This window comes from Pelodiscus sinensis, chromosome 24 (genome assembly GCF_049634645.1).
Source record: "Pelodiscus sinensis isolate JC-2024 chromosome 24, ASM4963464v1, whole genome shotgun sequence".
NCBI classification, from domain to species: domain Eukaryota; kingdom Metazoa; phylum Chordata; order Testudines; family Trionychidae; genus Pelodiscus; species Pelodiscus sinensis.
In genome coordinates, this window is record NC_134734.1 from 11,408,233 (window position 1) to 11,419,470 (window position 11,238).

General features: G+C 51.2%; 1 protein-coding gene across 3 annotated transcripts; it reads right to left on the bottom strand.

Annotated features, from left to right (window-relative positions):
• Positions 1-587: 587 nt before the first annotated feature.
• Positions 588-7,791, bottom strand: LOC102463756 (E3 SUMO-protein ligase ZBED1-like). 3 transcript variants are annotated; one of them, XM_075907165.1, is made up of 4 exons: positions 7,677-7,791; positions 6,947-7,183; positions 2,853-2,967; positions 588-2,520 (listed from the first exon to the last, which is right to left on the bottom strand). In XM_075907165.1, exon 4 carries the CDS (start codon positions 2,502-2,504, stop codon positions 720-722), a length of 1,785 nt encoding a protein of 594 aa, XP_075763280.1. In that variant the 5' UTR covers positions 2,505-2,520; positions 2,853-2,967; positions 6,947-7,183; positions 7,677-7,791; the 3' UTR covers positions 588-719. The 3 variants fall into 3 exon arrangements, with proteins under 3 accessions (XP_075763280.1, XP_075763279.1, XP_006131337.2); XM_075907164.1 differs by having other exon boundaries at positions 6,947-7,031; positions 7,677-7,789; XM_006131275.4 differs by lacking the exon at positions 7,677-7,791 and having other exon boundaries at positions 588-2,419; positions 6,947-7,331.
• Positions 7,792-11,238: the final 3,447 nt, after the last annotated feature.

Consider the following 11,238-nt stretch of genomic DNA (forward strand, 5'->3'; position numbering starts at 1 on the left):
AACAAACAATGGTTACTGGAGTTCTTCTCCAGCCAGAACTTGCCTCACTCCTCCTAGCCCCCAACCCTCTCCCCCAGCCCAGCTGAGGCTCAAAGGGAATCCCAGTCCCTTCTCTTTGCTGCCCAGCGCAGCTGGAGTTCAGACTTCCAGTCTCTTCAAGTCCCCACACAGTCCAGCTGGGGCTGTATGGAGTCGGATGCGCCTCTGCCTGCCAGCTGCAGCAGGAACTTTCCCTGGCTGCCGCCTACAGCCTCGCTGGGAGTGGGACACCCCAAACTTAGTCCTCATCCCCAACTGACCACTGATCCTCACCTACTCCTCTATTCCACCCCCATTCACCTTCCACAACTTCAAGATCCAGGAACCTCGGAGGCACCTACTTAGTGGAACGGCTCCATTAATTAGATGCACTCCCTCCTGTGTGGCATGTGAGCATGCGCTCTACAGGGCCCAGGGGCTCTGCTGCTGCCCTGCACCCCTTCCCTGTGCACCTGGCATTCCAGCTTGGCCCTGCCTGCGCCGTGCACTCAGGGTCCCCACTACAGACGTTCCGGTGCCAATGGCTCACAGTGAATCAACCACACCTATGTGTGTCATGTCTTTATTAACAATAAAACCAACCCAGTCTTACGTGTAAAAATTAAACTAACTTTTTAAAACTTTGTGCATAGTATCCCTGAGCTGTCCAAACCCCCAACTCACAGAAAACACTTGCAATTTTACTGCTTGTTTTTGTTAAGAAAAATTAACATGTTGACGTGCTCCGGTGTCAGTCTCGAGCGCAGCCGGTTAATCGTCAGGCCAGCGCTAGAAAACACGCATTCGGCAGGAACAGAAGTTCCTGGGATGCATAGGTAACTGTTTGCCAGTTTTCCAAGCCTTGGAAACCGCTGGGCATTGACTTTCCACCACTCCAGTGGACTGCATTCCAATGAAGGGCAAGGCTCCCTGAGGTAATCTTCCAGTTCTTTCTCCACAGCATTCTCCTCATTCTCCTTTTTGGTGTACCCTTCGCCTAAAAGCATCACTATGGCACTCGTCCTTTTCTTCGATGCTGGCTCCATGGGCTCATCAGTCTCCGCACCTCTCCGGTCAGCCCAGGCCCGTGGAGGTTCTTCTATTTCCAACCTGGCCGCAAGTTCCAGAAGCTTTGACTTAGCAGCAATCTGGACAACCGGTGAAAGAAACCGCATGTGCTTATGGCGAGGATCTAACAAGGCGGCGATAACTGCCGGTTTGGCAGCTATGGCAGGATCACTAGGTGTCATGCGATGTTCCAGAGAGCGACGGACAGCCGCTTTGAAGGCTGTGACAGTTGCATTTTCAGCAGGAGCTTCGCTTCTGAGGTGAGTTTGGAGAAGACTGTTGCAAATTGGATAAATATTGGAAATTGACGCCAACTGTTCCGCAGACATGGCAGTTGTTGCGCACTTTAAAGTGGAAAGCACTGGTAAGATATCCTCCAGTAACTGCCAGTGCTCATCTTGCAGCTGAAGCATTTGGGCATCCGATTGTTTTGTCACGCTGCTGTCCGAAAGCACGGCTGTCACAGCCTGCCTTTGCTCACTGAGTCTTTCGAACATGTCATAGACTGAATTCCAGCGAATTTTACAGGACTGGATCAGCGGGTGTGGCTGAACTTGAAGCTGAATTTGTTCTCTTTCGAAGGCTTGCGTGGCCACGGTGCTGTGGTGGAAGTGTGCAACTAGTCTACTCGCAGCTGCAACCGCATGATCCACGGGACTGGAAAGGAACCCATCGTTTATGGCTAGCTGCAAGGTATGGGCAAAACAGCTGACAGATTCCCATGCCACATACCTTGGAGTGTTGGCAAGCGCAATGTCGCTTGTATTGTCATGTACGCATGCCAGGACACGGCCTGCCAGGCCCCATCTTTCTACTGTTGCATTTAATTTTGCAGCCAGGTTTTCTGCAGTCTGTTCTCCTGCCAGACTTTCAGTGTGTAGAACTGAGGATCGAGGCTCCCAATTTTCAATGTAATGACACGTGACAGTCATGTAGCTTTCTGTAGATAATGCCGTCCAGCAGTCCGTGGTGAAAGCGACTTTAACAGCTTTGTCCAGTTTTTCCCGGAGCAACCTCACACAGGTTTCATAGCAGTTTTCTAATCGCGAGGTTATCGTCTGTCTCAGAGGCATACAGTAGTCCGGTTCTACAAAGCTCATCAGCGCACGAAAACCTGTGCCCTCAACGACGCTGACAGGCAGCATATCTGTCGAGATCATGGTGCACAACAATTCTGTTAGTTGTTCCTCACGCGTGTTGTACCTTCCTGAACTGCCAGAAGCAAACGCTGCCAGTGGGGTTTGATTTCTGCTTTCCGTTTTACGTGAAACAGTTGGATGTTTCAGCTTCAAATGGTTGAGCATGGACCCGGTGCTCTTTGCATACTTCAGCTCTGCAGAACACAGTTTACATTTAACAACATCTTCACTTATTTGTATGAAATGGTTCCAGGCAGCACTCTTTTTTGATCGCTCCATCTTAACTATGCAACAGCTGTTACCAAAAATAAAATAATAATTAAAAAAAAAAGCCCTTTAAATGCTGTTTGAACTCTGAAGAACGCTGCCAAAGACTCACAAATCGGTGGGACACAGACAGGATCATGCCTGTAGGTTGCCCAGGAAAACAGGGACATGTGGTAGCTGTTTGAAGGTTGCTACCAAAGTGTGTGGGTGGGGGGACCTTCAAGGACACTACCAAAGTGGGAGGGAGGAATACTTTGCAGGACGGTTGTTCCCTAGCTCCAGGTGCTAGAGTCCCCGATTCCACCCCAGGGCCAGGGTTGTTCCAGCCAGTGAAGATGCTGCCCCCAGACTCCCATTCACCTCTGAATCGCAGCAGCACCTCCTGCAGGTGGGCGTTAGTTAAGAGAAATCACTGAGTCTCTGCTCCAGCTCCACAAACCCCGGCTCCAGATCCCGAAACGTCCCGTCTTCCCTACTGCGGAAAGAAGGAGGAGTTAGAAATGGGCCCGGTCCCTAAGCCCAGCAACCCCCAAAATCCAGCAAATGTGGATCTAAGCTCGTAGCCTGAGATGGTCTGTGTTATGCTGAATCACCTGCCTCCAGCCCTGTGCTTGCCATGGCTCTAGAGATGGGAAAACATTGGGGCGAGGGGCATAGAGAAATTCTGGAGTTTTCTATGGAATGCTCTGGTCTGGTGTGTCCTGACCATATGCAGATGCGGTTACCCCGTTTCAAAAAAAGATACATTGGAATTGGAAAAAGTACAGAAAAGAGCACCAAAAATTATTAGACTTATGCAAGAGCTTCTATCTGAGGAGAGATTATTAAGACTGGGACTTTTGTACTTGGAAAAGGGATAGCTTAAGGGGAGATAGGATAGAGGTCTATTAAATCATGCCATAACACGAGGACTAGGAGTCACCAAATACAAGGAATAGACAACATATTTAAAACTAACAAATGGAAGAATTTCTTCACACAACACACAGTCGATCTGTGGAACTCTTTGCCAGAGGATGCTGTGAAGACCAACAAGGTTCAAAAAAGAGCTAGGTAAATTCATGGATATTGGGTCTATCAATGCTTTCTAGCCAGGATGGGCAGGGATAGTGTTTGCCAGAAGCTGGGAAAGGGCAACAGAGGATGGATCCCTTGATGATTCCCTGCTCTGTTCATTCCCTCTGGGGCCCCTGGTATTGGCCACTGTCGGCAGATAGGACACTAGGCTAGATTGACCTTTAGTCTGACCTAGAATGTCCGTTCTTATATTTACAGCCACCTCACACACTGGGGAATTCCAGTAACTAAAAGGAACTGGCACTGGGAGTAATGGAAAGGGTGGATACACGGACCAAACAGTGGGTATGTCCCACATGCTCCCTATGGACACATACAGAGCCTATGTCCACAGGAGAGAATGGAACGTGAGGTCTTGACCACAAAAAGCCTCGCGGTCTTCAGCTAAAGCAATAGCCCTGCAGTGTCCAAGTCATCTGATAGAAAGGGCCATATTGCACTGTGATGGTCAGTGGCCCTGAGCATCAATTTAGGACTTTGTGCCACACCTCCATTTGAAGCAGGGCACCCACTGGTTTCAGAGGGACAGCCACGCTCAAAGGGGAGAGTCTGCCCTTTGTATGGGAATTTTTTGGGGGGAACTGTTATTTATTAAATCCTTTACTATCACAATCAATATCACTCCGTGGGAAAATAAACCCCTTTATGTCCACCTGCTATTTCATCCTTTCAGGCCTGGCCGAAGGGTTTGAGGGGCCCAAGGCACGACGCTGGGATAGGGGCCCCAGGCCCAGCTGGTGGATGGTGAATACTCAGCAGAGTGGGGCCCGGAAAGCACAGGGCCCAAGGCATTTGCCTTGCTCGCCTTGGCCTAGGGCCAGGCTTATTTCCCTTCCATTTCCACGCTCCTTCCTCCATTTCCCTCTCGCTTCCTTATGAGTGCATCTCCCCTCTGTTCTTCTTCCCCCTACAGCAATCCTCTACTCCCACCCATCAAAGGGTCTACTCCCCGCCCACTTCCACCTCCTCGGGTAACCAGTCATGGAAAATTCCATAATGACATCAAAGCCTGATTATGTCAGCTGACACCTATAGGTACTGACTCCGCAGGTGCTCTGCGGCACAGCAACCACCAGCAGCCCCCTATCAGCTCCTCCCTCCCTCCGCAGCCTGCTACATCAGCTGCTCAGCAGTGCACAGGAGGCACCAGAGGGAAAGAGGGACAAGAGGAGACATAAAGAGGTGTGTGGAGGAGGCAGGGCAGAAGTAGAAAGAGCCGTGGTAGGGACTTAGGGAAATAGGTGGAGTGGGGGTCGAGGATCCCCTGCAAACAAAGAAAGCTGGCACTTATGCTGGCACTGCATTGACATTAACAGAGACCAAGGGCATTCACACCTCTCTGACTCAGCGTTCCCTGTAAGCTGGGTGCTTGTGCGGCTGCTCAGGAGAGAGTCTGGTGCCACCCGGCTGATTCACAGAGTGCCCACAGGTCGGTTTTGTGTTTCTATTGGTGCTGCACATTCGCACCTGCCGCGGTGCATGTAACAAAATTTATTCCACATGTGGATGGAAAAGATGAGAGGGAACATCGCTCTGAGCTGCTGTTTCAGACTGTTTACAGACTCAGAAAGGCAACATTGTCTCTGTGCATTTGGGAGGGCTTCAGGCACGTCACAAGAGGGCTAAAAACCTACTTGAAAAACAATAAAAAGCCGAGAGCCTGCACACTCTGAATACATGACGTAGCCACATAAATATGCCAGACAGGTTGGGTCCGGCCCAAGGCCCATGTGCCTAACAGCCCTGATGGGACCTCATTAGCTGTCAGATAAGACCAGCCCCTGCCCTGTGCTGAGGCAGCCGCTAGAGGAGACAGATCCCAGGCTCCAAGTTGCAGTATCACACTGCACAGGCAGGGGGCAGCTCTGCTTTCAGGGCAGTTACCAGACCTAACACAGCATGAGGGGGAGTGAAAGAGACCAGCACTTGCCTGCCCCCACAAGGGAGACAGAAGAGGCAGTTAGAGGCCTTGTCCCAGGCTGGGAACCTCCTGCCCTGCAGGGGAATCCCCACTGGAGCCTCTGGCACTTGGAGAATTTCCAGCACTGGGGGCCTTGTTCAGAGAGTGGCTGCCATCTCCCTCTCCCCACCATGGGGACAGCTGCTCTCCACAGCCCCAGCCAGCCCTGTGGGGAGATGGCCACAGGGGAAAGTTTCTCCCCAGACATGTCACAGGAAAACAATGTTTCTCTGCCTTGAGAGTCAAATTCCACTGGGGCTGAGAAATTCACACTCTTCCTCCTCCCCCCCCCCCCGAAGTAAACCATTAACCCGGGGTGAGCAGAGCCTCCTCTGGACAATGGCTCTCTCCACCTCCTCTAGAAACCCTGCAGCTCCTTCCACTCCCCCATGAGCTGACACCCCATGGACAGGGCGGGTCAGTAACAGGGGAGAAGCATAAATGCACCTCCTGGGTGGGGGAGTTATTTACCAGAGCACAGGGTGATAGGGTGCGTATTTGGGGAGGGGGTGAGCTGTACACTGCCCACAGGAAGGAGTGATCCCCTCCCCCATCCTCATCAACTTGCCCTGAGCCGAACCCTCCAGCTCTGCAACTCACCTTTCCTCTCCTTCTTCTGAGACCCCCCAGGGGCTAGAAATGGAGAGGGAGGGGACACAGATCCCATTTAGGTTGGGCCAGTCCCTTTTTTCAGCCCTGTCCTGGCCGCCCTTACATTTTTGGCAAAACTAGGCTCCTGTCCTCTTTGCTCTTGCGCACCGAACAAATGCAGTTTTGGAAAAACAAAAAAAGTGGGGTGTGATCCCAAGTGGGACAGAGGAACATGTGGGGAGGAGTGGGGGACCAGGAGGAATGCCAGGCCTCCCCAGGAAGGTGCTCAGGAGAGCAGCTGGGGCCAGGCTTGTGCAGGCAGCACCAGCCGTGCATGCAGGGGGTAAAGGGAGGCTCTAGGCCAGCCTCATGTGGGCAGGTGATGTGGGCAGCTTGGGCCAATCCCACATATGGGAGGGAGGCTCCGGCTGGTCCCGCAAGGACAGTCGGCAGGAGGGTTCAGACTGGTCCCACGCGTGGGAGGAGGGGGATCTCAGGCCTGCTCTGCACAGGCTGGTGATGAGGGAGCTGTTTCCTTTTGGGAAACTATGGTCACCCTTGCTAGAAAGGCTCCCTGGTCACTGACACACCCTGACAGCCTGTGGGCCAAGACTCTGGGCTCACACACAGACTGGCCCTCCCCTGCCCAGCCGTCACCTACATGTGACCCACAAGGCTGGCCCTGCCCTCTTCCTGGGCCCCAGTGGGGCGGTTCCCTGGCTGAGGCTGACAGGCCAGGCCCTGCATTCACTCAGGCACTGTGACTCCAGGCTAACCTGGGAGACAGAGGAGGGGGAGGTTCTGAGGGGGGAACTCCAGCACCTACCAGCAGCTTCTTGCTTTGCCGCTGCACCTCGGCTTTGGCTGCTTCTCTCTTTTCACTGGGGGGCCAGACGCTCTCGTGGGGGCTCCTGGAAGAAGCAGGGGAGGGCGGGGGGGCTGTTACAAGCTGCTGCAAACAACCTCCCAGCTGCCGGATTTCAGGGCCCATCCTGCACGATCCCTGGGGCTCAGACTTTCATCCCAGGTCTTGTTCAACCTCAGCCAGGGAGATCGAGGGAAGCTGGCGAAAGGAGGACCAGGTTTTCCAGAAGCAAGTGACAAAGCTTCAGCCCCCAGCCCTCACAGATCTTCTGGCTCCGCCAATCCCAAGCAGCCAACCTCAGACAGGCCCCTGCCTCAGTTTCCCCAGCTCAGACAGGCCCCTGCCTCAGTTTCCCCAGCTCTACCCCCTCCCCTCACACGCACCCCTCCCCTCACACGCACCCCAACTGCAGCTCTGAACATGGACCCCACTAAACCAAATATCTCCGAACTCCCAGCTCTGATCTCTCACACCCAGCCCGGCCCTGACCCCCCGATCCTCCCCCAACTGCCCCATCTCTAGCCTGGGCTCCAAGCTCCGCAGCTGAGCCGGGCCCCTCCTGCAGCCCCCGGCCGCGGGGAGCCGGGCAGGGGACAGCTCAGGCAGCCGCCAAGCCCGGCAGGAACCTGTCCGCCCCACGCGTGTCTGCGCCCCGGGGGCCCTGCCCGCCCCGCGCTGCCCCTGGGCCCACCGCGCTGCAGGGCTGGAGCCGCCCCCGCGCGGGGCTCCCGGCCCCGGCCATGGCTCCGCTGCGCGCACAAAGGGCTGCCGGGCTGGGGGGGCAGGAAGGGGCGGTCCCTTCCTGGGCCTGGCCCTGCCCCTGCGGAGGGAGGGGGGGGTTCGGACACGCGGGAATCCGGCCCCGGCCGGGGTCGCTGCACCGGCCCAGGCGAGGGAGGCAGCCAGCCCGTAGGGGCTGCGGCTGCTTTGCAGGTGCTGGCCAGGCCCCACCAGCTGGGGCTGCCCATTGGCAGCGCGTGTAACCAGTACTGGTGCTCGTAGTGGTGCGGGGGGGTGCAGCTGCCCCAAGCGCACGGCTAGCAGGGGTGCAAAGATGGGGTGGCGCAGGATGGAGCCCAGCGATCCCACGTACCCGCCCAGGATCAGGCCGGAATGCCATGAGGGGTGGGGGCTACTTGCAGACACCTTCCCTCAGCCCCCCCAGCAGCTCACGTGGAGGAAGAAGCAGGCTGGTCAGTGGGGGGCGAGGCTGGCAGAGAGCTGGGGAGGGGGCGGAAGGAGCGGGGGGCGCTTTCCTGCCTTAACTGAATCACCCCAAACTTAAAGGCTGTCCAGGGAAGAACCTGTGACTTTCCCCACTGCTGACAGGGTAGCTCTGCACTGTGCGCACCTGTGTTGTTTTAAACGTGGGCTGCTGTGTACAGTGACTTTCAACGGGGATTTCACAGTGCTCGTGTTCAAGTTTCTTTTGCTTAATGCACGTGGGCAGGAGGGGGAGAGTGTCAGTTATGGTATGATTCAGAGTGCCTGTGTACTACCTAGTATTTTCTTTCCAACTCTAAAACTAATATTTCACAAGCCACAAAAGGCTTGAAACTGTTTATCTATATCCCTACAATAGTTCTGTTTGACAAAGTGAATACTGCTTGTAAACCCAGAATACATTCAGACCTGAAAACTGATGTCTGAAAGTGTTTTCCTGCTAATATTTGCATCTAATTGACTTTTTAAAATGTACTTAGAATCACAGAATATGAAGGCTGGAAGAAACCTCAGGAGGCCAATTTGTCCGACCCCCTGCTCAAAGCCCAACCCCAACTAAATCATCCCAGCCAGGGCTTTGGAAAGCCAGGCCTTAAAAACCTATAAGGAGGGAAATGCTACCATCTCCCTAGGCAACAATTCACAAGCTCTGTCTTACACCAGCACTTTGGTCAGTATAACTTAGGTGACTCTGGGGAGTGAAAAAAACACCAGGTCCCTCTCTGTGATATGAGTTACACCAACAGAAGCACTGGAGTAGACAGTATAGAGCAACTATAGGAACAATCTTACAGTGGTACAGCTGTATCCCTATTGTAGACGTGGCTTCAGATGTAATTTATTGCATCTTTCTTGGAGTTTATTTTTAGGTTATACTTTGATTATATTTTTCATTGAATGCAGCAGTTCCCAACATTTTCCATGTTGTGGTCCAGCAAACTCATTCAAAAAATATTGGCAGACCGGCACTGAAACATTTGCATGTTCATTATGGAAAATAATTTATTTGTGTATTTGCATATTCATTATGAAGATTAATTGTTGGCAGCCACGTGCCGTTTTACATTGCATCTGTTTGCACACACTGCATGTCATTCATTGGCCTTAACCTGTGTTATGATTTCTATGCACTTAATAAAGTAGTTTAGTTTTTAATAATCAATATTAGCTTAGATTTTACTTCTCCTATAGTTTTATCAGTGAATGCAGTTATACGCTAGGAAAGCTATGGCAAATAAATAGTGAAGTATCCCTTTCCCTAATAATGTGAAGTCTAAAGGCACACAGTGGCTAGTCATTTCCAGTTTACTTCCCGTAATTGGAGCTGGAGTGACAGAGGGCTGGCTCAGCAATTTCTGGTCAGCATCTTGTCACAGAATGACCCCATACTAAATTTATTGCAAGCTATGGGCAGCCACACATATCTGCTAATGGCGGATCCTATAGATAGCAGTTTCTCAGACATAGGACTGTGTATGGGGTGTCCTCGCTTAATGTCCAAGATACGTTAAAAAAACATGGATGTATAGTGAAAGGATGCAAAGTGGGGAATTTTTTTCCTGGGGTTGATTTCCATTTATGCAAATTGGTCTATTTATTTAATTATTTTTTTGCTTGACAGAAGAGCAGGGAATGGGAGGACTTAAAACGGATCCATTCCACAAGTGGTAGCGACGCTAGTGAGGAATCACATACACTGACTTATAGCAGAGACACCTTGTATAATCTGCTTTCTGCCTTGATTTGCTACTTAGGATGCTTTGAGCATGCTCACGTGAAGGGAGCATAACCAGTCCAATCTGCTGAAGCCTCTGCCCTTCACTCTGCCCTTGCTTGGCCTCAGATTCTGCTTTTTAATTGATGTTAAAAAGGGCAAAAGAGGCATATCGGAGAAGAGGCTGGCCAGCAGCATTCCCTGTAAGCTGAGCACTAGTACAGCCATCCAGGAGAGATTCAGATGCTACCCAGCTGAATAGCACAGGGCCCACAGCCATCAGCATGTGTTTCTATCTAGTGGTGCACATCTGTACATGCCTTGATGCACAAAACAAAATATATTCTATACATAGATGGAAAAATTAGAGGGAGCATTGGTGGTCAGAGGGTGGAAATTGATTGGCCAAAGGTTTCAAGGAGTTGGAGATACGGTTAGAATAAGGGAGGGCAAAACCAGGACCTCTGTGCTTTTCAATATAATTTTTCAGGGGAAAAAAGGATAATAAATACAATCCTAAATGTCCAGTGACCATGCACCAGTAGCTGACTGTGGTATAAACACTGCTGATTTCATTGGCTAACAATGGTCACATCTTTATATAAATTCCAAAGAGCCCTGGTTTGCCCCAAACCATTCACAGTCTTAAATCTTTCATTGGCCCACTGGAAAAATAAAATCCATCCCTAATCAGTTTAGTAGACTTTCTGGGTTTACATTTCACTGAACAAAATGGGATTTGGAAAATATATGGGCATGTCTAAAATGCTCACCTCTCTCCAGCTGAGAGGTATTGAGCCTAGTATTTGTATTTGTCCACAAACTTTTTAGGACAGACTGGGTTTTAGACTTCACTGTTAGAAGACAGCCGGGTTTGGAGAGGAGATGAAGAACACATTTTAAATGGGTCCTAATCAATTATATAACAGCTATTTCTGTAACAACTATGTTCATTTTAAGCCAGATGCTTCAACCTGATTGTATCTTGTCAAATGATTTTGAAAATCAAGGGAGTGTGATGTTTTTGCTGAATTCTCAAAGCAAACACCAGTTAACAGTTCATTATTTTGTATTTGAAAGAATGCATGTAAAATGGCTTTTCAGGAAAGTGTAAAGCAGCAGTTTTGTCAAGTGAAGAAGTCACATGTGCAACAGAACAAAGAAAAGCCTTATGAACCTATCAGAACAGAGGCTAAAAAACATGCAGCAGAGTGGCGCAGCGGAAGCGTGCTGGGCCCATAACCCAGAGGTCGATGGATCGAAACCATCCTCTGCTAGTGTGTGTTTTTGTTTTTGTTTTTTAAATTTACACTGC